Source organism: Schistocerca cancellata, chromosome 5 (assembly GCF_023864275.1).
Source record: "Schistocerca cancellata isolate TAMUIC-IGC-003103 chromosome 5, iqSchCanc2.1, whole genome shotgun sequence".
Taxonomy (NCBI): Eukaryota; Metazoa; Arthropoda; class Insecta; order Orthoptera; family Acrididae; genus Schistocerca; species Schistocerca cancellata.
The window spans coordinates 313879138-313906121 of NC_064630.1; the positions used below are offsets into that span (position 1 = coordinate 313879138).

Genomic DNA, 26984 nt, shown 5'->3' on the forward strand with positions numbered 1-26984 from the left:
ATTTTTATTTTCATTTTCATTTCAGCCTCATGTTACACTCAAGACCATGTCACCCTCACAACATCCCCACAACGACCCCATTAACTTGTTTACATTCCCTCCGCAAACATGCCTTCGCCCTAGCCAGATTACGCTCCCATATTTTATTTACTCAGGCTTGTCTGACATTTGGCATTACCCCCAAAGGCCTCACACTTAAAGTTCCCATCTCTGGCTGTAACCCTTCTTTCCATCAGTCCCTATACCAGTTCCAAACTGAACAATCCATTGCCCTCACCCATCTAATCCTTCACCTACACATCAACTCAGCCAATGAACACACCCGTCAACTCCTATCCTTAATAAAAGTCCTCCATCTTTCCTCTCCCACATCCACACCGGCTGTTCAGAGCATCCGCCTACAAGCCAACCACGAATTAGAACAGCATGCCACCCTCCACCTCAAAAAAACTATCCAATCTCCTGGTTTCTCACCTCCGGAAAGGCAACTCTCTCACCCTCCACAACCTTTCCAGCAAACCTCAACCTCCTCTCGTCGCACACAGACCCAGTCTCTCCCATCTACTTAATTTCCCACTTCCAGCCCCACTCCCCCCAAAACCTCAAAATTCTAATCAACACAATCTGCAACCACAACACCCTAATTCAGTAGTTAACCTTTCCTCCAAACCTCTCTCCCAATTCGAAACCTCTGTCCTATCCAAAGGCCTCACCTTCAGCCCTACTCCCAGATTCAACCAAACAGCCCTCGTCAAAGATTTACTGTCCTACACTCTTACTCTCTGCTGGAAATATCACTTTGCCACGAAGAAAAATAATCCTAATCCCACTTCTAATGACACTACCCAAATTGAACCCTGCCTGGAACAGTTACGTCCTCCGTCACAGCGGGACCCACCTCCTCTTCCTCAAAATCACCCTCTCCAAACCTTCCAGGAATTTCTCACTTCCAGCATTGCCTCTCAATCCTTCTTGAAAAACCTTAATCCTACTCCCAACATCACCACTGCTGAAGCCCAGGCTATCTGTGATCTGAAGGCTGACCGATCCATCGTCATTCTTCTGGCGGACAAGGATTCCACGACTGTGGTACTTTATCGTCGGGAGTATGTTGCTGAGGGACTGCGTCAGCTTTCAGACAACACTACATATACAAAGTTTGCCAAGGTAATCCCATTCCTGATTCAAGGAATCCTCAGAACCTTAGGCCCCCTACAAAACCTTTCACCTTACTATCAACCTCCTGACCCCACCGACACCCCGCACCCCTACCTTCTTCCTAAAATTCACAAACCCAATCATCCTGGCCGCCCCATTGTAGCTGGTTACCAAGCCCCCCACAGAACGTATCTCTGCCTATGTAGATCAACACCTTCAACCCGTTACATGCAGTCTCCCATCCTTCATCAAAGACACCAACCACTTTCTCAAACGCCTGGAATCCTTACTCAATCTGTTACCCCCAGAAACCATCATTGTAACCATTGATGCCACCTCCCTACATACGAATATTCCACACGTCCAGGGCCTCCCTGTGATGGAGCACTTCCTTTCACGCCGATCACCTGCCACCCTACTTTTAACCTCTTTCCTCATTACCTTAGCCAGCTTCATCCTGACTCACAACTTCTTCACTTTTGAAGGCCAGACTTACCAACAATTAAAGGGAACAGCCATGGGTACCAGGATGGCCCCCCTCGTACGCCAACCTATTTATGGGTCACTTACAGGAAGCCTTATTGGTTACCCAGGCCTGCCAACCCAAAGTTTGGTACAGATTTATTGATGACATCTTCATAATCTGGACTCACAGTGAAGAAGAACTCCAGAATTTCCTCTCCAACCTCAACTCCTTTGGTTCCATCAGATTCACCTGGCCCTACTCCCAATCCCATGCCACTTTCCTTGACGTTGACCTCAGTCTGTCCAAAGCCCAGATTCACACATCCGTCCACATCAAACCCACCAACAAGCAACAGTACCTACATTATCACAGCTGCCACCCATTCCATATCAAACGGTCCCTTCCCTACAGCCTAGGTCTTCGTGGCAAACGAATCTGCTCCAGTCCTGAATCCCTGAACCATTACACCAACAACCTGAAAACAGCATTCGCATCCCGCAACTATCCTCCCAACCTGGTACAGAAGCAAATAACCAGAGCCCCTTCCTCATCCCCTCAAACCCAGAACTTCCCACAGAAGAATCCCAACCTCAAAAGTGCCCCACTTGTGACAGGATATTTTCCGGGACTGGATAAGACTGAATGTGGCTCTCCAGCAAGGATAAGACTTCCTCAAATCCTGCCCTGAAATGAGATCCATCCTTCATGAAATCCTCCCCACTCCACCAAGAGTGTCTTTCTGCCATCCACCTAACCTTCGTAACCTCTTGGTTCATCCATGTGAAATCCCCAAACCACCTTCCCTACCCTCTGGCTCCTCCCCGGTGTAAAACCTGTCATGCACCCTCCCACCACCACCTACTCCAGTCGTGTAACCCGGAAGGTGTACACGATCAAAGGCAGAGCCACAAGTGAAAGCACACACATTATTTACCAACTGACCTGCCTACACTGTGAAGCTTTCTATGTGCGTAGATCACATAACTAATGAGGAGGTATTGAATAAAATTGGGGAGAAGAGGAGTTTGTGGCACAACTTGACTAGAAGAAATCGGTTGGTAGGACATGTTAAGAGGCATCAAGGGATCACAAATTTAGCATTGGAGGGTAAAACTCATAGAGGGAGACCAAGAGATGAGTACACTAAGCAGATTCAGAAGGATGTAGGCTGCTGTAGGTACTGGGAGATGATGAAGCTTGCACAGGATAAAGTAGCATGAAGAGCTGCATCAAACCAGTTTCAGGACTGAAGACCACAACAACAACATGGTTTACGTGAAACGTGAGTGCACCAATTAAAAATGATACAAATTTATTGTTATGGTAGATAGCAGCTTAACCACTATCGATTTCTTTAAAAATGAGAAATCTCAATATCATAGGGGCCCTGCCCGAAGAGGTGTGCAACAGCAGCCTAGGGTGGGTTTCTTAACCACAGGGATTCCAAGCTTGTTAACACATAATCCGTATCACTTCAGGTGGGGGCAGGGGGTTACCTTCATAGTCTCAGATGTTATTGAATTTAGCACATGTTAAAACTCAGGAGTAAGTAAGAAACACTTTTTTTGTTTTCTAAAAAAAAAAAAAAAAAAAAAAAAAAAAAAAAAAAAAAAAAATCCTGCCCCGAGATACAGGCCTCCCAACATTGACACCGCGAACACCATTCTGAAGATGCAAATTTTGGAAATTTTTTTAAAATGCTGCATCTCTTTAATAGTTCTCAATATTTTGTTAGAGTCTTTTTATTTGAAAGATAATTGCTTCATGATTTACAATGTTATCTTCCTTTTAGACATCTCTGTCAAAGTTCTTTTACTGCCACCTTTTGAATTTTTTTGTAATTTAGAGAAATTTCTTTTTCCAAAAATTCCAATCCAGAAAATTTAGATTTTTTTTCTGTTGATTAGTACCAGGTAGTACTGTAGTCTCTGTAAAGCAAAGCTTGCACTTTTAAGTTGGACATGATTTATTTTTAAAAAAATCATTTTTTTAACTTTCAAGGATAATTTATGTCTTCACTGAAGTTGTTTCTTACTAATTTCTTTGTTACAGTGTTTATTTCCATTGTCTCTGCAGTTATTTCTTTTCACTTTCTTTGTTGCCAGATATTTCTTACACTTTCACTGTTGCCAGATATTTCTTACTTTGCTTGTCAGTTTCTTTGTTGTGGTTGTTCAGTGCTAATTAGTTTACCGAAGAGGCTTCTAAGAAATCTGAGACCATCCAGTGAGTTGTGTGTTTTAGTGAGGAATTTGCCAGTTGGCACAGTTGCAGTGTGTTTTGTGAAAAGGACTGTTTGACATGTCTTCTGACTGGGGCCACAGGAGAGTGAAGTGAGCTATTTTCATATCCATAAAAGAGTGATACATAAATCAAACAAAAACAACAAAATAACAGACTTTGTTCAGGTTGGGAACAAGTGTTCTCATTAGAAGACTCTTGTTTCAAAGTGAAGATGTTTCCAGTGACAACTTTTTGTGTTTCTAAATGTTTTGAGAGAATAACAATGATAGTATCTGAACAAGGTGAAGCCTCCTGTGGTGGAGATGATACAGATTTTCCACCAATAGAGGAAGAATTAAATACCCTGAATCAGGTGTTAGTCCTGTTAAGGAACCGTCAGTGAAGTCCAGTCATGCATCAAGAAATCACAGAGAATTTACTAAAGCTATGGAGGAATACACTATAGCAAAACTGACAACACTCTTCAAAGTACAAATTCCATCTTCAGAAGATGGATGCTCCTTTTGCCAAATATCAATTCAGCTGTTGAGTATTGTACACCCTACAGTGAAAAAGTGCAAGTTTTAATTATTATTCCCCAGACACATTTTCAAAGAAAACAACTTTAAACCTCATTCCATCAGTATCGAAGTACATGGTGGACATATCAAGAAATGTGAGGTCTGTAAAAGGAGTCTTGGGAAGACCAGATCCATACTATGGTCATACTGAAGAAGCAGCTCAAGTTCATATAGTGCAGTCATTCTATTTGGAAGATAAATGGGACTGTTCTCGCCAGACGGCCAACTAAAAAGACACCAAGTGTAACAGATGAAGGTCAAAAAGTTGTGAAGGTGAAGAGGTATATGACTTGCAGTATTAAAGAAACTTCTGCAATTTATTAGAGCAACTGTAAAACTTCACATATTGGAAGATCAAAATTTTATGCACTAGGAGCGAAGTGGGTAGTTCAACACCCACCTAGAGATGTCTATGCGAGTCCTGCATGAATTTTCAACTTCGTGTGGTAACTTTGAACAACATGATGTATGACACCTTGGTTGGGTGTGTGAATTCATTAGTAGTCTGTGATGTAAAGCAAGAGACTTGTTTGTTTCAAGAATGTGGTGACTGCCCTGGAAATGGAGGGCTGTCTTTGCAGACACTTGGCCTGGAAGATGTGGCAGATAATTCTGCAGAAATTACATATGTGACATGGGAGGAATATAAACTAATTAAGAAAACTGTTGCCTTTGACAGTTTCATTGATGAACTTGGTAAATGGTCAGTGAAAGCAGTAACACCCCAGCATCTGCAAAACTTGCAACAACACCACATTGCAAAAGTGAAAGGGTGTGCACAGGCTGAAGAACTATGTTAGTGCTTCACTGTAATTTTGCTGAGAACTCCTATGTAATTCTCCCACAAGAAGTACAAGGGTATCATTGGAGTAATGACCAGGTTTCAATTTTTGCAAGAGTAACACATTTTCAAAACAAGACCACAAGTGTTGCAGTTGTAAGTGATGACATAGGACACGACTCAGCCCATGCTTTGCTAGCAATCGCAAAATTTTTCAACTGCAAACAGGGGTAGTGAAGATCATCATCATTATTTCCGACGGTGCTCCTTGTCATTTTTAAAAATCGTTACCAGCTGTTCAAACTGAGTACGTCGCTTGTGCCAACTGACTGAGTATACAGTGCTGCTGGTCACAGGAAGGGGCCTTGTGATGGTACTGGAGGCCTGGTGAAGCACCAAGCTACAATACAATCTTTCCAGATCAAATACAGCTGTGATTCAAAATGCCGAGGATTTTCATGAGAGTTACTGAAATCTTACACTTCCACAGCCCTCATTCTTTTGTCCAAAGAGGAAGTCTAAGAATTCCATGAGCAGAAAAATGAAGAATGGTCCAAACAAACTACTACTGTGAAAGGAAGTAAAAAAGACATTTTTTGACTCAAAAGTGATGGGCGAACTCATATTGCACACATTGTAAAGAGCAAGAAAGAAGAAATTTTGTTCATTCAGCCAACACCTCAGAAACAGCTGGATAATATTCAGATTCATAACCTGAGAAGGGGGATGTTTGTGGCATGTGTGTGTGACTGATGGTGGATTGCAGAGATTATAGACACCAGTTACGAGTTAAATGAAATTGTAGTGAACTTATGCTAAGACATGGACCAGCTGCTGGATATAGGTTTCCAGCTATAGGACAGCAACAACCCAATCGGTGCTCACTTCCTGTTCACAATGTTTTGAAGATTTTAACTGCTCCAGTTCCTTTTGGTTCAACAGGAAGACATCACTACATCATAGGAACATACTGAAGCAGTGGAACACATGTTTAGTTCATTGACTGGCGAATTTCAGTACAAAACGGAGTGCACAGAAGTTGTACAAATTGAAATCTAAGTCTTTGGTCCTTTCACATACATTTTGGAACCATTTAAAATGCTTGAAAAATGAGTTTCTTACTTATCTTTTAAAGCTAAAATTATGTTAAATAAGGCTAGGTTTTGATTTTTATGAGCCTGTTAGGTGATAATGTGGCAATAAAACAGGTTTTATGTATGGCAAAAATTTCAATCGTTAATAAAACTTGTTCAATCTTGAAGTAGTAACTATCCTTTCCAGGGAATGTAGAACTACAGGATACTAATCAACTGAAAAAAATTCAAAATTTTATGGATTGGCATTTTTGGAAAAAAAAATGCTTTTCCATAAATTACAAAAAAATTCAGAAAGCTATAGTAAAAGAACTTTTCTGTAAAAGTCCAAATGGAGGATTTCTTTGTAACCATAAAGCAATTATCTTTCAAAAAAACAACAAAATATCTAGAACTGTTCCAGAGATACTGAATTTTAAATTTTTTTCCACATCTCACATCTTCAAAATGGTATGCAGAGTGTCATCTTTGGAGGGCTATCTTTGAGCAGAATTTTTTTTGGAGAAAACAAAAGAAATACATGTTTCTTACTTACTCCTTCATTTTAACATATGCTACATTCAATAACATTCGGGGCTATAAAAGTAACATTGTTTCCTAGCCTGCATGAATTGATATGGACTATGCCTTAAGAGTTTGTTTCCATGGGGTCTCAAACCTGGTGACATTTATTTACGGGTCCCATGTCAAACCTAGAAGAGTTTTCTTTTAGGATCTGAAGCTTACATTTACTCCAAGCTACTTGAAATTTTTAATGCTTTCAATAATTTGCTATTGAACATCACACAGAAAATTATACTGACAGCCAGACAGTGTTACCAGTGGAGCTAGAGTAACTGCAAAAACGAGCTGTTCTAGAACCCAACACTAATTACTCTTTGATGGGCAACAATCTGAATTGGTTCAGTTACAATAGTTCATAAAGCACATTAAACCATCCTGCTAAAGTCTGATGTTAATATACAAGGTGTTTACAAATGAATGTCAGGGTTTTAACACTTTATAACATTTATTACATTAAACTTAGTTATAAATGATATGCCAAATAAAAGAGCAATGCAAACAGTTTTGCCAAGAACCTTATAAATGTTCACTGGCATAGCAAAGTACGTGACAGGTTGAACTTCACTGTACCCAAGCGCTGGATAGGCCACAAGGGGCCCAATGACAGGGCTAGCTTTGCACGGCGTCCTCGTTCACCCTACCTAACGTCATGTGATTTTTTTCTTTGGGGCTTCATCAAGGATCACGTGTACAAGCCTCTGCTACCAGCAGACCTCCCTGAATTAAGAAACCAGATTGAAGCAGCTGTTGCTACAATCACTGAAGACACACTTATCAATGTTTGGGAGGAATGTGTGCCGTGTGACAAATGGTGCTCACATAGAACATTTATAAGTTTCTTGGTAAAACTGTTTGAGTTGCTCTTTCATTGGACATTTCATTTATAACTGTAAGTTTAATATAATAAATATAATAAAGTGTTAAAACCCTGATACTCATTTATAAACACCCTGTACTTCCTTTACTACTATCACTACTTTTGGCCAGAAATGATGCTGCATCATTTTAACTCATAATCTGAATTACTGTTTCATTTGTTTACAAAAATGGTTTTCTCCAGTTCCTGCTGGACTATACACATGTTTAAATCTCTCCCCTTGTGGCATTTCATTTTCTTCAATGCCTTCTTTGCAGATGAAAGCCACTCTACCACCATTAATGCTTTCAGTACTGAACATCACTTTATCCCATCGCTTGACTTCTAGCAAAAAATTTCGTTCCGTCGTCATTCCAGATTCTCTTATTAAGGCATAAATCAAGAAAATTTTTGAAAAGTTTGGTGTTGGACACTGGAGTCATCACAGGGATAATTCAGGTGGGAAATCTGTATGAGCTGTTTTTATATATTTCATCAGCTCCTTAATAAAAGAATCAACAGTAATTGTGCCATGTCACCAACAATGAAAAAATTCAGATTCTATCAAAGAATCAACAGTAATTGTGCCATGTCACCAACAGTGAAAAAATTCAGATTCTATCTCCTGATTCTGAAGAAAATAAATGACATATAGAAGGAATGATGCTTGACTATTTAACCTGTGGAAACCTCACTCTCCATCCTGAAAGATAAATGAATAATTTTCAATGAAATCCATTGGGATAAAAATTCATCCTCCTTTCAATCAAATTTAAAGACTTTAAGACACTAACACTGATGTTTGACAATGTAATGATGGACTGAACTACTCCAAATTTTTGTTCCAACTTGTTCAATGAAGAAATAGGCCTACTACTTTCTTTACAGTGTTTCAGGTTTTATACTTCAGGATCATTCCATACCAAGTGATCCAAGAAAAAAATAATTGACAGCTCGACCATCTCAGAAAATTCTGATATTTGATTCCCTAATGTTTAGTGGGCTCAAAAACATTTTTAAAAAAATTTTATTGGTTGAGTCCAACAAACATGGGGGAAGTCACCCAGTGAATATCGATTTTTTCTGGGATGGTCAAGCAACCAGTGCTGACCACTTGGTACAGATTGACCCTTCCAGCTGACTTCCTACTCATTAAAACTTCTGACTTTACTTTCCCTTTAACATTACTAAATAATTTTAAAACATAATAAAATTTGTTAGATTTACTTTCAGTACCAGTGTAACAGTCATATTTTTGCTGCGTCTTTATCTTATGTTTTCAGTGCCTTATATGCTCGCAATTCAAAACAAAATTACTTTCTTAGGTGGTTTAAAGCAAGGCATTAATAGTGAAAATCGTTGAAAAGCATTTGCAGCAAATATGTTTTTGTAAAAGTCTGCGAAGAATGTCCGACATTTCTACAAAAATGTCAACATTGCCCTCAGCTTGTATACTCTTGGAAAGCAGTTTATATTCCAAGACCTTGTGACGGAATCGCACACCTCCTTCCAGAACATTGAAATCCTAAACACCATTTTTTTTTAAGCTGCTATTTTCTCGGCCACTTTCAGATCATCCATGTGAAAACTGATCACAAAATATCTCATCAGAACATGTAAGAAGTTTTACAGCGTGGCACTGTTTCGACCCTTTCAAGAAAGTATTGCCTGAGATTACATTTCAAACCTGCCTAAAACTTAAGGGTGCACTGCTGAAAACTGTGTTTAGGGGTTTAACAACAGGCTATATCCCTCCAAATATTAAGTAGATCAAAGTAAAACTTTACCAATGTTCCGACACAACAACTTGGCATGGAATGGCTTACATCCTAATTTTAGGCCCCAACATGCAGAATTCCATTTCCATTGAAAGTTCCCATCATTCTTTTGGCACAGAACCCATTGCATGTTTAGCCATCATCCTGGGAGTATATCAGTGTCTTCCTTTTGTTGGTTGACTTCAATAAGTTCTCAACAGACAAGAAGCCCTTGTTAGAAATTACACAGTCACGAAAGAGTTTTTTTTTGTTTTTTTTTTACAAGTCTGGAAAGTAGGAGATAAAGTACTGGTAGAAGTAAAGCTATGAGAAGTCATGAGTCATGTTCAGGAGGTTGGCAGCCCTGCAGCCAGGCGACTAGCGCGAGTTTTGGTGTTCTCGTAAGATAAGTTATTTTAGATTATAAAACATATAGATTAGTACTGATTACGTGGTAAATAAGTTTATTAGTGTACCGTTTAAGTGTACCATTAAAGGTTTCATTTTTCTTTACGTAATATAGCAGAAAACGCGAAAAGACCGTACAGTCGTATTTTCTGTTTACGTTCTGCTGCAGCAAATCTATAGAATTTCGTTTAGTTGTTCCTTGCTCTCTCCAGCAATTTAACTTAGCGTACCTCTTCATTAACTAACTAGCATTTCCGGAAAGTAGCCTAAAGTTTAACTTGTTGTTTCAGAAACTTTGCACTTTTGTTTTTGTTTACACACAGTTGCGTATAGGCCAAATTTGTGTACCCATATTTTCGTGTTTATCTGTAATTTAACTGACTTATTCTTAATAAACTATTACGTTTATCATGAGTGAAAAGTGCTTGACTTGCCGTAGAATTGTTAGGTCGGGGCTTTGGTGTGATGGGTGCTGTAGTTTTTTCCATGTGGGTGACTGTAGTGGCGTGGGAATAGGGGAAGTAAATGAGACTCATCAGTGGTTTTGTAGGATTTGTAGTAGAGATAGGAAGATACTGGAACAGGAGGGGAAAATTGCTGCCCTTCAGGCTGAGTTAGACAAGGCCAGGGGAGATCTTGACAGGTTAAGGAGGGAGAAGGGTAAAGAGAGGTGGGAAGTGGCAACAGGCGGAACAGGCCTAGAACTTTGTCTGACAGCTTTATGGTGAATGTGGAAAATAGATTTGACCTGTTGCTTCAGTTAGAAGCTGGTGAGCCTCAAGCAGTTGCAGGTGTAGACAGGGCACAACAAACTTTCAGCAGCAAATTGAAAAGTAAGAATGTAGGGAAATCAGAAAAGAGAAAGAAAGTGTTGTTGTTAGGTAGTTCCCATGGAAGAGGTGTTGGCCAACTCTTGCAGGATGAACTAGGATCAGAATACCAGGTCACCAAAATTTTTTTAAACCTAGTGCTGGTCTGGAGCAGGTGACAGAGGATTTAGGATCACTTTGCAAAGATTTCACTACGGAAGACACCGTGGTTATAGTGGGTGGGGCAGGTAACAGTATTGACAGAGATCATGGGTACAGTATAGAGTGTGACCTGGCGAAGATTGCATCAGCATCGAAGCATACTAGTGTTGAGTTTGTATCTGTTCCTGGGCGCCATGACCGACCTCATTTGAACTCTTCTGTCAAGAGAGTTAATTTGGAGCTGGAACGGCTGCTCATGTCGGGTGCGGGGTCACACATTGGTGTGGTTCATGTTGATTCTCTCAGTAGGTGGGATTATACTAGGCATGGCCTTCACCTCAACAGGAAGGGGAAGGGTAAATTGGCTGGGGAAATAGCAGGAAAGTTAAAGGGGGGAGGCACTGTCATGAGTGGTAAAATACCAGTGGTTATAGGATTCAGAAAAGACCCTTTTTTAGGGTAGGGAGGACAGAAAGAAAGCAAATTTTAAGAGAGGTTAGAACTGAGACAAACCTTCAGTTTGAGAAAGAAATCAAAAAACATAATTCCAGCTTATCACATCAGCATAAGCAGCCATTGGTTAAGAATTTTCAACTGTCAGCAGATATTTTAACTCCACCCAATTTTAACTCAGTCAATGTGAAATGTCAGCTATCTTTATTGCATCAAAATATTCGAGGACTGAGAAATAAAATTAATGAATTAACTATCTGCATAGATGAATTAGAGTCTTCAAACCCAGCTGACAATCTGCCTCTCTGAACATCATGTGACCACTGGTACAGAACTTTTAAGTGTTACAGGGTTTAGGTTAGCATCTCACTTTTGTAGATCAGAAATGGAGAAAGGAGGAGTTGCCACATTCATCAGGAACTGTCATAAATTTAAGAACATAGACATTCATAAATTTTGCCTAGAACAGCATATGGAAGCATGTGCAACAGAATTAGACTTTCACAAAAAATCTTTCATAATATTAAGTGTATATCGAGCACCTGCAGGTAACTTTAATCTGTTTGTAAACCACCTTGAAGCTGTACTGGCCCATTTAACAACCAAAAACAAAGAAATAGTGGTTGCTGGTGATTTCAATGTAGATTTCCTTAAAGACTCTCCCAATAAGAACTTATTTGAGTTAGTAACACTATCATTCAACTTAATTCCCACAGTAAAGTTCCCCACTAGGATAGCCACTTGCTCACGAACAGCCATTGATAATATCTTTATAGAAAAGTCCAATGAACAAAATTATATTACAAAACCAATAGTCAATGGCCTCTCGGACCATGACATGCAGTTCCTTCTGTTAATTGTTAACACTGAACAGGATATAAAATCTGTTAAATCTGAGCTCAAGAGGGTAATCAGTAAGCCAAAAATTGATTATTTTAGGACACTCCTCAGAGACATTCACTGGACTAATGTTTACAGTGCTCATGGCATGAACGAAAAATATAACACTTTTGCTAATAAAGTGCTTACCTTATTTGAACACTGTTTTCCCCCAAAACTTACCAAGGCTAGAGCAAAGTCTACAAAGAAGCCATGGATTACTCGAGGAATAGGGGTATCTTGTAAAACAAAAAGAAAACTGTATCTGTCAATCCGAAACATTTCCAATGTTGATGCTATATAGCACATTATAAGAAATACTGCAAAATATTAAAGACTGTAATATGGATGTCAAAGCAAATATATTACAAGGAAAAGATAGTCATATCAGATAACAAAATAAAGACAATATGGGATATAGTGAAGGAGGAGACCGGTAGAACCAGACGTGAAGAGGAACAAATAGCATTAAGAGTAAATGATACATTGGTGACATGTGTATAGTGATGCAGAACTTTTTAACAAACATTTTATAACTGTTACTGAAAAGATGGGGTTGTCAGGTTCGGTAGATGCTGCTATGGATTACCTTAGGCCAGACATTTCAGGTAACTTCCATAATATGAATTTGACCCTCACTACCCCAACAGAAATAATGTCCATCATAAAATCTTTAAAATCAAAAACATCTAGTGGGTATGATGAAATATCAACAAAGTTAATTAAAGAATGTGATTCTGAGCTAAGTAACATATTAAGCTATCTGTGTAACCAGTCGTTTATCAGTGGAATATTTCCTGAATGGCTGAAATATGCTGAAGTTAAGCCACTGTTTAAGAAGGGAGATAAAGAAATAGCATCAAATTTCCGTCCAATTTCACTGTTACCAGCATTCTCAAAAATTTTCGAAAAAGTAATGTACAGTCATCTTTATAACCATCTTATCTCAAATAACATACTGTCAAAGTCACAGTTTGGATTTCTAAAAGGTTCTGATATTGAGAAGGCTATCTTCACTTACAGCGAAAATGTGCTTAATTCATTAGACAAAAAATTGCAGGCAACTGGTATATTTTGTGATCTGTCAAAGGCATTTGACTGTGTAAATCACAATATCCTTTTAAGTAAACTAGAATATTATAGTTTAACAGGAAATGCTGCAAAATGGTTCAAATCTTATATCTCTGGCAGGAAACAAAGGGTGTTATTAGGAAAGAGACATGTATCAAGCTATCAGGCATCATCCAACTGGGAACTAATTACATGTGGGGTCCGACAAGGTTCCATTTTGGGGCCCTTACTTTTTCTTGTGTATATCAATGACCTTTCATCAGTAACATTACCAGATGCCAAGTTTGTTTTGTTTGCCGATTATACAAACATTGCAATAAATAGCAAATCAAGTGTAGTCTTAGAAAGATCAGCCAATAAAATATTTGTGGACATTAATCACTGGTTCCTAGCCAATTCTTTGTCACTAAACTTTGAAAAAACACACTACATGCAGTCCATAACTTGTAAGGGGTGTCCCAAGAGTATATGTCTAACATACGATGACAAGAAGATAGAAGAAGTGGACAGTGTTAAATTCTTGGGGTTACAGCTTGATAATAAATTCAACTGGGAGGAGTACACCACAGAACTGCTGAAGCGTCTTAACAAATCTCTGTTTGCAATGCGAATTTTCTCAGACATAGGGGATATAAAAATGAAAAAGCTGGCATACTATGCTTACTTTCATTCCATAATGTCATATGGGATTATTTTTTGGGGTAATTCATCAAGCCAAGCTAAAGTTTTCCGGGCACAAAAACGTGCAGTAAGAATTATATGTGGTGTGAACTCAGGAACATCCTGCAGAAGCCTGTTTAGGGAACTAGGGATACTAACTACAGCTTCCCAATATATTTATTCCTTAATGAAATTTGTCATTAAAAATATATCACTTTTTCAAACCAACAGCTCAATTCATGGAATCAATACTAGAAATAAGAATAATCTTCACAAGGATTTAAAGTCACTTAGTCTTGTACAAAAAGGTGTGCATTATTCAGGAACACACATTTTCAATAACTTGCCAGTTGTTGTTGTTGTTGTTGTTGTGGTCTTCAGTCCTGAGACTGGTTTGATGCAGCTCTCCATGCTACTCTATCCTGTGCAAGCTTCTTCATCTCCCAGTATCTACTGCAACCTACATCCTTCTGAATCTGCTTAGTGTATTCATCTCTTGGTCTCCCTCTACGATTTTTACCCTCCACACTGCCCTCCAATACTAAATTGGTGATCCCTTGATGCCTCAAAACATGTCCTACCAACCGATCCCTTCTTCTAGTCAAGTTGTGCCACAAACTTCTCTTCTCCCCAATCCTATTCAATACCTCCTCATTAGTTACGTGATCTACCCACCTTATCTTCAGCATTCTTCTGTAGCACCACATTTCGAAAGCTTCTAGTCTCTTCTTGTCCAAACTATTTATCGTCCATGTTTCACTTCCATACATGGCTACATTCCATACAAATACTTTCAGAAACGACTTCCTGACACTTAAATCTATACTCCATGTTAACAAATTCCTCTTCTTGAGGAACGCTTTCCTTGCCATTGCCAGTCTACATTTTATATCCTCTCTACTTCGACCATCATCAGTTATTTTGCTCCCCAAATAGCAAAACTCCTTTACTACTTTAAGTGTCTCATTTCCTAATCTAATTCCCTCAGCATCACCCGACTTAATTCGACTACATTCCATTATCCTCGTTTTACTTTTGTTGATGTTCATCTTATGTCCTCCTTTCAAGACACTGTCCATTCCGTTCAACTGCTCTTCCAAGTCCTTTGCTGTCTCTGACAGAATTACAATGTCATCGGCGAACCTCAAAGTTTTTACTTCTTCTCCATGAATTTTAATACCTACTCCGAAATATTCTTTTGTTTCCTTTACTGCTTGCTCAATATACAGATTGAATAACATCGGGGAGAGGCTACAACCCTGTCTCACTCCCTTCCCAACCACTGCTTCCCTTTCATGTCCCTCGACTCTTATCACTGCCATCTGGTTTCTGTACAAACTGTAAATAGCCTTTCGCTCCCTGTATTTTACCCCTGCCATCTTCAGAATTTGAAAGAGAGTATTCCAGTTAACATTGTCAAAAGCTTTCTCTAAGTCTACAAATGCTAGAAACATAGGTTTGCCTTTTCTTAATCTTTCTTCTAAGATAAGTCTTAAGGTCAGTATTGCCTCACGTGTTCCAACATTTCTACGGAATCCAAACTGATCTTCCCCGAGGTCGGCTTCTACCAGTTTTTCCATTCGTCTGTAAAGAATTCGCGTTAGTATTTTGCAGCTGTGACTTATTAAACTGATAGTTCGGTAATTTTCACATCTGTCAACACCTGCTTTCTTTGGGATTGGAATTATTATATTCTTTTTGAAGTCTGAGGGTATTTCGCCTGTCTCATACATCGTGTTCACCAGATGGTAGAGTTTTGTCATGACTGGCTCTCCCGAGGCCATCAGTAGTTCAAATGGAATGTTGTCTACTCCCGGGGCCTTGTTTCGACTCAGGTCTTTCAGTGCTCTGTCAAACTCTTCACGCAGTATCTTATCTCCCATTTCGTCTTCATCTACATCCTCTTCCATTTCCATAATATTGTCCTCAAGTACATCGCCCTTGTACAAACCCTCTATATACTCCTTCCACCTTTCTGCTTTCCCTTCTTTGCTTAGAACTGGGTTGCCATCTGAGCTCTTGATATTCATACAAGTGGTTCTCTTCTCTCCAAAGGTCTCTTTAATTTTCCTGTAGACAGTATCTAGCTTACCCCTAGTGAGACAAGCCTCTACATCCTTACATTTGTCCTCTAGCCATCCCTGCTTAGCCATTTTGCACTTCCTGTCGATCTCATTTTTGAGACGTTTGTATTCCTTTTTGCCTGCTTCATTTACTGCATTTTTATATTTTCTCCTTTCATCAATTAAATTCAATATTTCTTCTGTTACCCAAGGATTTCTATTAGCCCTCGTCTTTTTACCTACTTGATCCTCTGCTGCCTTCACTACTTCATCCCTCAGAGCTACCCATTCTTCTTCTACTGTATTTCTTTCCCCCATTCCTGTCAATTGTTCCCTTATGCTCTCCCTGAAACTCTCTACAACCTCTGGTTCTTTCAGTTTATACAGGTCCCATCTCCTTAAATTCCCACCTTTTTGCAGTTTCTTCAGTTTCAATCTGCAGTTCATAACCAATAGATTGTGGTCAGAATCCACATCTGCCCCAGGAAATGTCTTACAATTTAAAACCTGGTTCCTAAATCTCTGTCTTACCATTATATAATCCATCCGATACCTTTTAGTATCTCCAGGATTCTTCCAGGAATACAACCTTCTTTTATGATTCTTGAACCAAGTGTTGGCAATGATTAAGTTATGCTCTGTGCAAAATTCTACAAGGCGGCTTCCTCTTTCATTCCTTCCCCCCAATCCATATTCACCTACTATGTTTCCTTCTCTCCCTTTTCCTACTGACGAATTCCAGTCACCCATAACTATTAAATTTTCGTCTCCCTTCACTACCTGAATAATTTCTTTTATCTCGTCATACATTTCATCTATTTCTTCATCATCTGCAGAGGTAGTTGGCATATAAACTTGTACTACTGTAGTAGGCATGGGCTTTGTGTCTATCTTGGCCACAATAATGCGTTCACTATGCTGTTTGTAGTAGCTACCCCCCACTCCTATTTTTTTTATTCATTATTAAACCTACTCCTGCATTACCCCTATTTGACTTTGTGTTTATAACCCTGTAGTCACCTGACCAGAAGTCTTGTTCCTCCTGCCACCGAACTTCACTAATTCCCACTATATCTAACTTTAACCTATCCATTTCCCTTTTTAAATTTTCTAACCTACCTGCCCGATTAAGGGATCTGACATTCCACGCTCCGATCCGTAGAACGCCAGTTTTCTTTCTCCTGATAACGACGTCCTCCTGAGTAGTCCCTGCCCGGAGATCCGAATGGGGGACTATTTTACCTCCGGAATATTTTACCCAAGAGGACGCCATCATCATTTAATCATACAGTAGAGCTGCATGTCCTCGGGAAAAATTACGGCCGTAGTTTCCCCTTGGTTTCAGTCGTTCGCAGTACCAGCACAGCAAGGCCGTTTTGGTTGATGTTACAAGGCCAGATCAATCAATTATCCAGACTGTTGCCCCTGCAACTACTGAAAAGGCTGCTGCCCCTCTTCAGGAACCACATGTTTGTCTGGCCTCCCAACAGATACCCCTCCGTTGTGGTTGCACCTACGGTACGGCCATCTGTATCGCTGAGGCACGCAAGCCTCCCCACCAGCGGCAAGGTCCATGGTTCATGGGGGGAACTTGCCAGCAGCCATAAAAAGCTTAACAACCAATGAAATTCAGTTTAAGAGAAGCCTAAAGGATTTATTGGTGGCCAACTCCTACTCCATTGATGAATTTCTTAGTAAAACCAACTGATTTGTATATAAGTACAACATAACTTCTGCACAATTTCAGTGCAGTAATGTGTTCACTGAAAATTTGTGTGTGTGTGTGTGTGTGTGTGTGTGTGTGTGTGTTTGTGTAAGTATAATCTAACTTCTGTACCATTTCAGTGCAGTAATGTGTTCATTGTAAATAAGTATTACAGTAGTTGTATTACATGTTTATTACCTTATAAATAAATAAAAAACTTTATTTTAAATTCAGTGCATTAGTATTTGTAAAATGACTCTTAGTATCATTAAAAAATGACGATCATTCCAATTGGGACCTGTGGAATGGTACATTAGCTTATTTGTTTTAGTTATAAATATTTGTCATGTATTGTTTTTCTGACATGTTCCACATCCTGGAGGACCTCCTCACTACGGATCAATTGGAATGAAAGTAAATCTAATCTAATCTCAGTTGGTGGAACACTTGTACCCAAAAGGCACAAGTCCTGGGTTCAAGCCTCAGTCCAGGAACTTTCAATGGCATGTGTTTACATACCAGTAGATTTCGAAAAATGTCTTAGGCCTATACAGGAAGATGCAACTGACACAAAATGCTTGAAAAATCTTCAGAAATGAGCAGCACAGGCAAAACTTAGTATCCACTCTAATTTCTAAAGGCATCCACAAACTCGACAAGCCTGTATGAATCCCATTCGTCTTCACACAATCCAAGCTTGCTTGTACATGCATTAATATGCGATTCAAATATGTGGTGCTCTTGAGGATGACAATATGCTTGTTTCTGTTGTGATGCAGGGAAGGAACAATAAATAAGCATTGTGCATGGTGGACAGACTGGTAGATGACAGGAAAAACATCCAACTAAACTGAACTGAAGATATATCTACATGACTGGCATAATTATTGGTATTTCCAAATTAATGGACGACATTTGGACCTATCATTCTTTAACACTCCTGTTTAATAAGCAGAATATCATCATCATCATCATCATCATCATCATCATCAAAAATGTACCACCACACCAATACCTGAAAGCTATACTGCAATTTCTCCCAAGCTCATCCGGCTATGAAACCTCAAATACGTATCTGCAATCTCTCCCTATGGCAGATTAGTGAATAACTTTGATATTTTGGCTCCTTTAGTTGGTTGTGGGTAAATTTAATAGAAGTGCTATAGGGATAATTGCTTTGTATCTTAAAAAAAGGTATATGCATCTCTTTAGCTTAGCGTAACACACATTAAGTTTAATGTTCCTGCAATAAGGCTAGCTTTCACACATTTTGAATAAACTTTTCCTGCACTGTGCAGTTAATTTGTTTCACACAGTATGACACAGGGCTTGTATGTGTATGAATTTATCAGTACACAAACTGCAATAGTCTTCAAGCCCGTGTAAAATTTTCCCACGGACATTCAAGCAAGAGCTCAAATTATGTCAAACATCTGGTCCCCCTTCACAAAGTATAGTTATGTTCCACTGTATCTCCTGATGATTGTTGACACCAACAACAGAAGTTTTTGGTGGCAAACTCAAAAGCAAGTCAAGCTTTTCCATCTGCCCCTACACAGAAACAAAATAAATAATTGGAGACATTTGAAGTAACAGGCATATTTCTGCTGACACTACATGACGACAGGAGTCTAACTCATAGAATGCAATGAACATAAAAAATAAATAAAATATAAAAAACAGTCACACAGTTACTTGAACTTATGAGAACAATGATTACAGATAGAGTACATGCAATATTTCACACTAAATGGACTTCAGTACTCTGTGCCTTCAGAGTTCATATCCTGGTATTAAATGGTTAGCCCAGGCAACCTCATGTTACACTAACTTGAAATAGAAGTATCTGGTACGTATGTATGATGTATGCGTATGTATGTACCTGTTGAGTACACAAACCCAACCACCACCACCACATAGACCTGCATCTCTTTCGTAAATGTAACAGGAGGAAACACACTAACAGCAATTTTTTTTTTAAATTGCTGTTATGGGCCACATAAGGAACTATTCTGCATCTGCAAGTAGCCTATTAACCTATCCTGTGTGCCCCGCGATGTTCGAAGTTCTGCAATGTTTGAAGTTAACAGTCGTTTACGAAGAATCCAATGGAAAGGCCATTGCAAACTTTTAACTCACCTATTACAGACCAACAGTTTTATTTTAGTTTTATATATAAGCTATACTAAGTAATGAAACTGTTCTTGCAAATGTAACTAGCTCCATCCAAGTACGATCATTTGTATGCTACGCCCTAAATGTAATATAAATAAAAATATTGAAATCTTGCTGCACACCTTGGGTCCATCAACAGCACGCCAAACATTCACCCGGCTTTCACATCGAGAGTTCCTATACACATATAAGTACACAACGAACAGACAACAGTCTTCCTTACATGTAAATTCCACATCGAATTTCTGACAGCACTTACAATCACTTCCAATCATCAACATACACGCTTACGCAGTTACCTCCACCTGTTTCCCTTACAACTCACTAGAATACAATGGCGCACGATGTACATATATGTATTGTAGTTTATTAGAGTGGAGAAACTAAATCGGTGACAGACGATAAAAGCAACAATAATGACAAGATAACGTTTGATACAAAAAAAAGTACACACATTTCAACAAATACATACCTCAACCACTTCCACCCTACAACCTCAAGGGAAAATACAACTCTGTAATCCCGCGCGGTAACACTGACTAAAGATGGCCACAGTAAACCGTACTACTTCATTCTTTTCGCGCTTTAAAATCAGAGACATGAAGATCCTACAAAGTAGAATAATAAATACTAGAAAATAATTTCACTGATTTTAGTAACAAAGCTGTAATCATTTTACGTAGCGGAAATTTTAGATACCGTTTACATATATAAACCGAGTTTCTTTTCGCGACTTGACAAAAAATCGATTGTTAAAAATAACCGTAACCGATGTAACTTTCAACTATACAAAAATCCATTCCACTACGTAACTTCACTAGCAATTCTCCCATAGAATAAAACTCAGGAACGCAGACCTCAATGTACAATTAACTTGAATTAGTATTCTGTTATTAAAGAAATACACGTACTATAGATATATAGTAGTTCAACCCGCAGTATTTTCTTCTTATTTTTTTCCATTTACAGTTGTCTGACTCTTTGAATAATCTCACTTTTTCCTTCTGAAAACCAAAATTGGTCATCATAAGCTACTTAAGCCGTAATTTATTCAAAAGGATGGAAGACACCAAGTTATATACCGATACAAGAAATTTATGCAGGACTCAGAAAAAAATGAAACAATATAAGAAAGAAATACGAAACTCATAAAATAAAAGCATAGCAATTTCAACATAAAGTAGTCCAGATCGCAATAATTTCTAAATTTTTAATTTCAGGGACAAGTTTAGGACTATAAAACCAACTTCAGACCCGAGGTCTTAGACGACGTGGTTCGTGCAGATACTGAATAGTACCTATTGCTACATGTCACAGCTCCTTACGCCCTATAGACCGAAACTGATTACCGGAACCAAAAATAAAGAAGTTGCAATTTGGACTATATTTTATTACATTGCAAGTACAGTGGTAGTCCCACAACGATCTCAAAAATGGAGAACAATGCATTTCGGAATACAGCAACAAAGCCGTAAAAGATAAACACAGAAGTCAGATGTAAAGATGCCTTAATGATAACCGAATGAGCTGGTCAACCTTGTGTCCTATTACTTTAGTAGTATAGAAACCAAACTTCAAGAAAAGTTCCCTAAAAAAACTACACAGCTGCAAATAAAAATGAATAATATTAAATTTGCTGCCAGTGTTGCCAATTTAGCGACTTTGTCGCCAGAAATGGCGACTTTTACCTTCGTCTTAAGCCCGGTCCACACGCAACGATCTGTCTGCTCAGACATTGGCGCAGATGTCTGTACATGCAAAAGATCGCTGCAAATGTGGTGTGTTCACACGACACAAACCCCAGTCTACTACTCGCCCGCCATCTGTCGTTGTAGAAAAGAAAAATCCGTGGCAAGCGACTACGCTCCCCGTAAACGTCAAAAATTTAATTCAGTTATTTTGAAATATAGACATGGAGGAAGTTCTGTTGTGGTCTGTGTTCGCAACTTGTGTTGCAAAAAACATTCAGACCAACCGCAGGAAACAGAGAAGGCGGTCAAAATGGTGTAGACAGTGGTTGCTAAAGCGAAAGCAGTTTTCTCACGTACATTTACTGCGAGAGTTGCAGGGCGAACCTGTTTTGTTTTACATTACCTCGTGTTCCATTTCCTGGCACATTGACACTCCAATTTCATCTTCAATTGTACTCCTGCTTGGTCTTGGCGTTTCTTGATCACTAAGAAAGCCAAGCAGATGAAAATACCATAACGTTGGCTGGTATATTTGATCTACTCTTACACCAGATCTTCTAGATTTCTGAACTTTGGATAACTCTTTTCGGTAAACAGTTCGCTGACAGACTTAATTTACTTAGCTTGCCTTCATGAACTCATCCTTCAGGACAGCGTAAATAGCTTCACATGTGTTGGGTACTCAACGCTTGTTTCGATATTGCAGCTGAAAATTCCAAATCCTTGTAGCTCCTTCCTGTTGCTAGGAATCTTAATGTTACCGCCAGCCGTTCATGAGGAGAAATTGCCCTTCTCATACAAGTATTTTTTCTCATAATATGAGGGGTTACAAGCTTTAAGAGATAATTATAAGTTTCGACATCCATCCGCAAATAATTTCGCCAGTTCGCAACGAATATTTTTTTTTTTTTTTTTTACCGTTTCTGTGTTTGCCGAGGCGTCAACTGCCCGCAATTTTTCAGTTAGAGCATTGTATGCTGCTGTCTTTTTGTCTCGGTCACTATATTCTTTACTTTTAATCTTCCACAAACATGGGTGGTTTCTACATATTTCAATGAATTCACTTACAAACTCTCGAGAACACTGACGAGTATCAGCCATTTTAATGCCCTATGCGCACAAATACAAACACTAGACTGAGCAAACAGCTGTTTCGTGCCAGATTTGCGGCGATCTCCTGTCCACACGCTCCAACTTGTCTGCGCAGATGTGGTTTGAACCCACAGATTTGAGAGGTTTCGCTCAAACCTGCAACTGCAACTTCCAGGTTTGCACACACCTCAGGTTGGTGCAAATCTTCTGTCTACACGCAACGATCTGTCTGCGCAGATATGATGTGCGGAGACATTTGCGCAGACAGATCGTTGTGTGTGGACGGGCCTTTAGCGACAAAAATACTTTTTAGCGACAAAAATTATTTAGCGGCTTATCTGGCGACTTTAGGACTACTAACGACTTTCGAAGTACAAATCAAAACTATTTTGGACCAGTATTTTCATTAACAAAACTAAGATTTTAACTACAGAATAGATACTACACTGACTTTGTTCTACATTTAAGAAGTTAAATTAAGTTCTTAGCAGATCATGTAGCATTGTTCAGCATTTAGTAAACCTGAATGTGGGAATTGTCTACAGAGTAAGAAAACAATTCATTATTCATTACATACTAGCCTGTTATCGTCGATAGCGTATCGATCTACAGTTCTTCAAATTTTGAACTCCTTTTATTTTTCGAATTGACAAAAGACATATGTAATGTTAAGTATAATAAAATACATTTCTGTCCAGCAACCTCTAATTTTCCGAAATGATAACTAGCAGTGAAATTATTACCACATGGACAGTGGTAACGCAAGAACAATTCGGTGGGGTTACCTCAGACATTATTAAGTTTTAAACAATGAACAATAGGTCTGATATCGAGTTACCAAGTGAGTAGATTGTTGCATGACTTCTAGTTCGCCTGAGTTTTGATGTATTTTCAGTGATTATAAATTGATGAAACTTATGTTGTGGTGGCTTACATAATGGATTTACCGCAGAAGAAGAAGCAGTACGCTCAAAAATATCCGGATGCGTGGGAAGCAGAACCTGAATTCAATGGGTGGCTAAAACCGGAGTTGGAGACTTATCCAAGGCAAGATGTCAAGTATGTGCAACAGAGTTTGTGGTATTAGAAAGTATTCGAAAACTATTAAGCATAAACAAAAAATTGATTTAAAAAAAAACACAAACCACCTTACCTGTGAAAATTGTTCCGAAAACTACAGCTGGAATAGCAAGCAGAGCGGAAGGCGCCTTTTCTTTATTTATTGTTGAACATTGTTATATTTTAGCTGTAGATCATTTAGGAATACTGTGCAAGAAGGTGTTTTCCGCTGCTGAGGGCGCTAAAAACATGCAAGTACATCGTACGAAGTGCACTAAAATTATAACTGAAGTTTTGGCTCCATATTTTGCACAATCATTGGTTGAGGATATAAATAACCAAAAATACAGTGTACTAATAGATGATTCCACAGATCAATATCCAAAATGCTAGGTATCGTTATACGGTACTATAGTGTAGACAACCAAACCATTAGATCAGCATTTCTCAAACTCGCTGTAGTAGAAACTGGAGATGCAAGAAATCTGGCTGCTGTTCTTGTGAATTCTTTGAAAGATCTCAAACATCCAATCTCTAATATGGTAGAAATTGGCACAGATAATGCTTCTGCAATGGTTGGAATAAACAATAGGCTTTTCGAACAACTCAAGAGAGAATATGGTTTCAAGCATTTGGTATTGATCCGTTGCATTTCTCACTCTCTTCAGCTTGCAGTTTCGCACGCCTCAGTGAATACCATACCTAGAAACATAGAGTTTCTTGTACGGGAAACCTACAATCGGTTCTCCATTTCAACCAAAAGACAAGAAGAATATGAAAAGGTTTATGACACAATAAATTGTGGAAAACAGCCACTAAAAATTTTGAAGGTCTGTGCAACACGTTGGCTTTCAATTGAACCAGCAATACGAAGAATTCTGGATCACTGGGAAGAACTAAAGCTACATTTTTCACTAGCCATGGTTCAAGACAATTGTTGCACTGCCGATCTTTTGTACAAGATGTATTATGACAACTCAAATCATCTTTACATGTTTCACCATAAACATGCTTTAAAAGACGTACAAATAGCAATAAAAGCTTTTCTAGGAGAAGACAATGACCCCGCTAAATTACTACATACACTTGTATTTCTCATGCAGTCGCTCAGACCAAACATAGTTTTTCCAACTGTTGATTTGTTGACAAAACCAGTTCTAAGCGAATGTATGAACGCAAATCCGAACCTTGGTTTTATGCTTGAACATAAATTGTCTGAGTCAAGTTTGTCTGAAGAAAATAAAGTTTATTTGAAGAAAAGCTACATTCAGTTTAGTCTGAAACACACAAAACAAATTCAACAAAGACTGCCAAGTAATGTTACGATCCTGAAAAATATGTCAATGCTGAATGTTGAAGAAACACTGAAAGTGAATAAAAATAATGCTGTAGCGGATGTAGCCAAAGAATTAGGTTTTAGTGGCAGTTTCATAGACGGTATGCTGCAAGAATGGCATAATATCAACTTCATTAGGTGGAATAACACTACTAATACTGTTCGATTTTGGAGTGAGGTTTTGCAGTATAAAAATGCCGCAGGTGAGAATCCTTTTTCTTTGATTTCACAACTAGCAATGACTGTTCTATGCCTGCCGCATCAAATGCAGAAGTGGAAAGAGTATTCAGTTCTATGGACATTATAAAATCTAAACAATGTAACAGATTATCGTTAAAGACAATTAATGCTTTGATCATATTGAGAGACCAGTTGAAGAAACAAATTAAAGATTGTGCATCTTTTGACATATCATCAGACATATTGGAGCTTATTGGTGCGAACAAAAGTTACTCTAGTTACTCTTTTACGACAAAACCAATCGAACTCCAACATCATCTTTTGAGCGATGTTCAACCCTCTACATCAACTACAGTTCTGTCAGAGCATGAAACAGAAGAGTTATTCAGTCTTCTGAGTGACGATGATGAATAGCTCACATACCGGTATGTATATATTTTGTAACCTAATTTGAGTTCTTGCTTTCTTTTGTTACAAATATAGTTGTATATTTATAGTATATTTGAATACTGTGATTGAAACAACAATTTATGTGTTGTGTCAATTATGATAACATGTTTAATTAAACGTTAGTGTATTTTATATGCATGTTGTTGCAAGTGATGCATCATTTAATTAAGACAATATAGCAATTACGTATGAGACCATTTTTATTAATATTTTATTACCCCCCCCCCTTCCCCACTGGCTAATTGTACCATTCAAATTTTCAGTACAACTCTAGTAAAATCAGTTTTAGCGACTTTCTAGCGACTTTTGATATTGAATCTAGCGACTCAGGTTTTTTAGCGTTGGCAACACTGGTTGCTGCTATGAAACACTGAAGAGGAAACCAGGGGGATCATGCATTAGCAGCATAAAAGAACCCCTAATAGTTACAATAAATACGCTGTTCACATCCAATTACAAGATGGCGCAGAGTAAAACTGTAACATATTCAAAGCTCACGAAAACTGATATAAATACGAGACTATTATGTGCGAAATACGTAAATAATGGTGGCGATAAAGACAATCTGTGCTACTCATGTGCTATAAAATTAAATAACTGTAAAGGTATGTTTACACGAACAAAAACGAAGAACTGTGTTTTGGTGCCACATGGCGATCACAAACTCGTAACAGACTCAGTATCGAAAGACGAAATAATTAAAGTGTTGCAAGAGGATAGAAACGTTCTGTTAGCGAGAATCAGTGAGTTAGAACAAGAACTAAGCAAATATGTAAGCAGTGAAAAATGGTGTATCGTAAAAAGTGCGTCGACCACTCACAATTTAAAATCGGAACTACCGATGCACTCTTGTTGTAATGTATATGCAACGCCAAAGGTATCCAGAAAAAGTGCATCTAACAAGTAAGTGCACTTTCAGACAAAGAAACTGTTCTGATGTCAGCTGGTAAAAAGCCAGTGCAATGTGTAAGTGCAACTGAATACAGTGTTTACATCGCAATCAGCAAAAACGAAACTGTAATGAACGATACCAATAGTGTTCCAGAAGATAAAGCACCTGAACATATGAAACAAAGTTACGAGTTAAGGAATGCAGTACAGAATCCGAAAGTTTTAATGGTGAGTGACAGACAAGGCAGGTATTGCAGAAAGATTCAGGAGACAAAACTAGACATAAAATATGACATTCAAAGTTTTATTAAACCAAATGCTCCTCTCTGTGAAGTTTTTAATCGAATTGACTAATTAGCAGAAGACTTGAATGCGAGTGAAACTCTTATATTAATGGCTGGGTCGAACGATACTGAAGAG

At 38.5% G+C, this 26984-nt stretch overlaps 1 protein-coding gene across 2 annotated transcripts in view; it reads right to left on the reverse strand.

The window, feature by feature from the left end:
• Positions 1-20488, reverse strand: part of LOC126188855 (piwi-like protein Siwi) — a 167476-nt gene extending 146988 nt beyond the window's left edge. Inside the window, exon 1 of one of the 2 annotated variants that reach the window (XM_049930498.1) lies at positions 20338-20488. Coding sequence is in view for 1 of the 2 variants with exons in the window: in XM_049930496.1 (XP_049786453.1) it covers positions 19988-20016 (29 nt within the window). In the remaining variant the exon portion in view is untranslated. Of the gene's footprint in view, positions 1-19987; positions 20157-20337 lie in introns of those variants that run through there. The other variant, XM_049930496.1, reaches the window with a different exon arrangement.
• Between the last annotated feature and the right edge of the window lie 6496 nt (positions 20489-26984).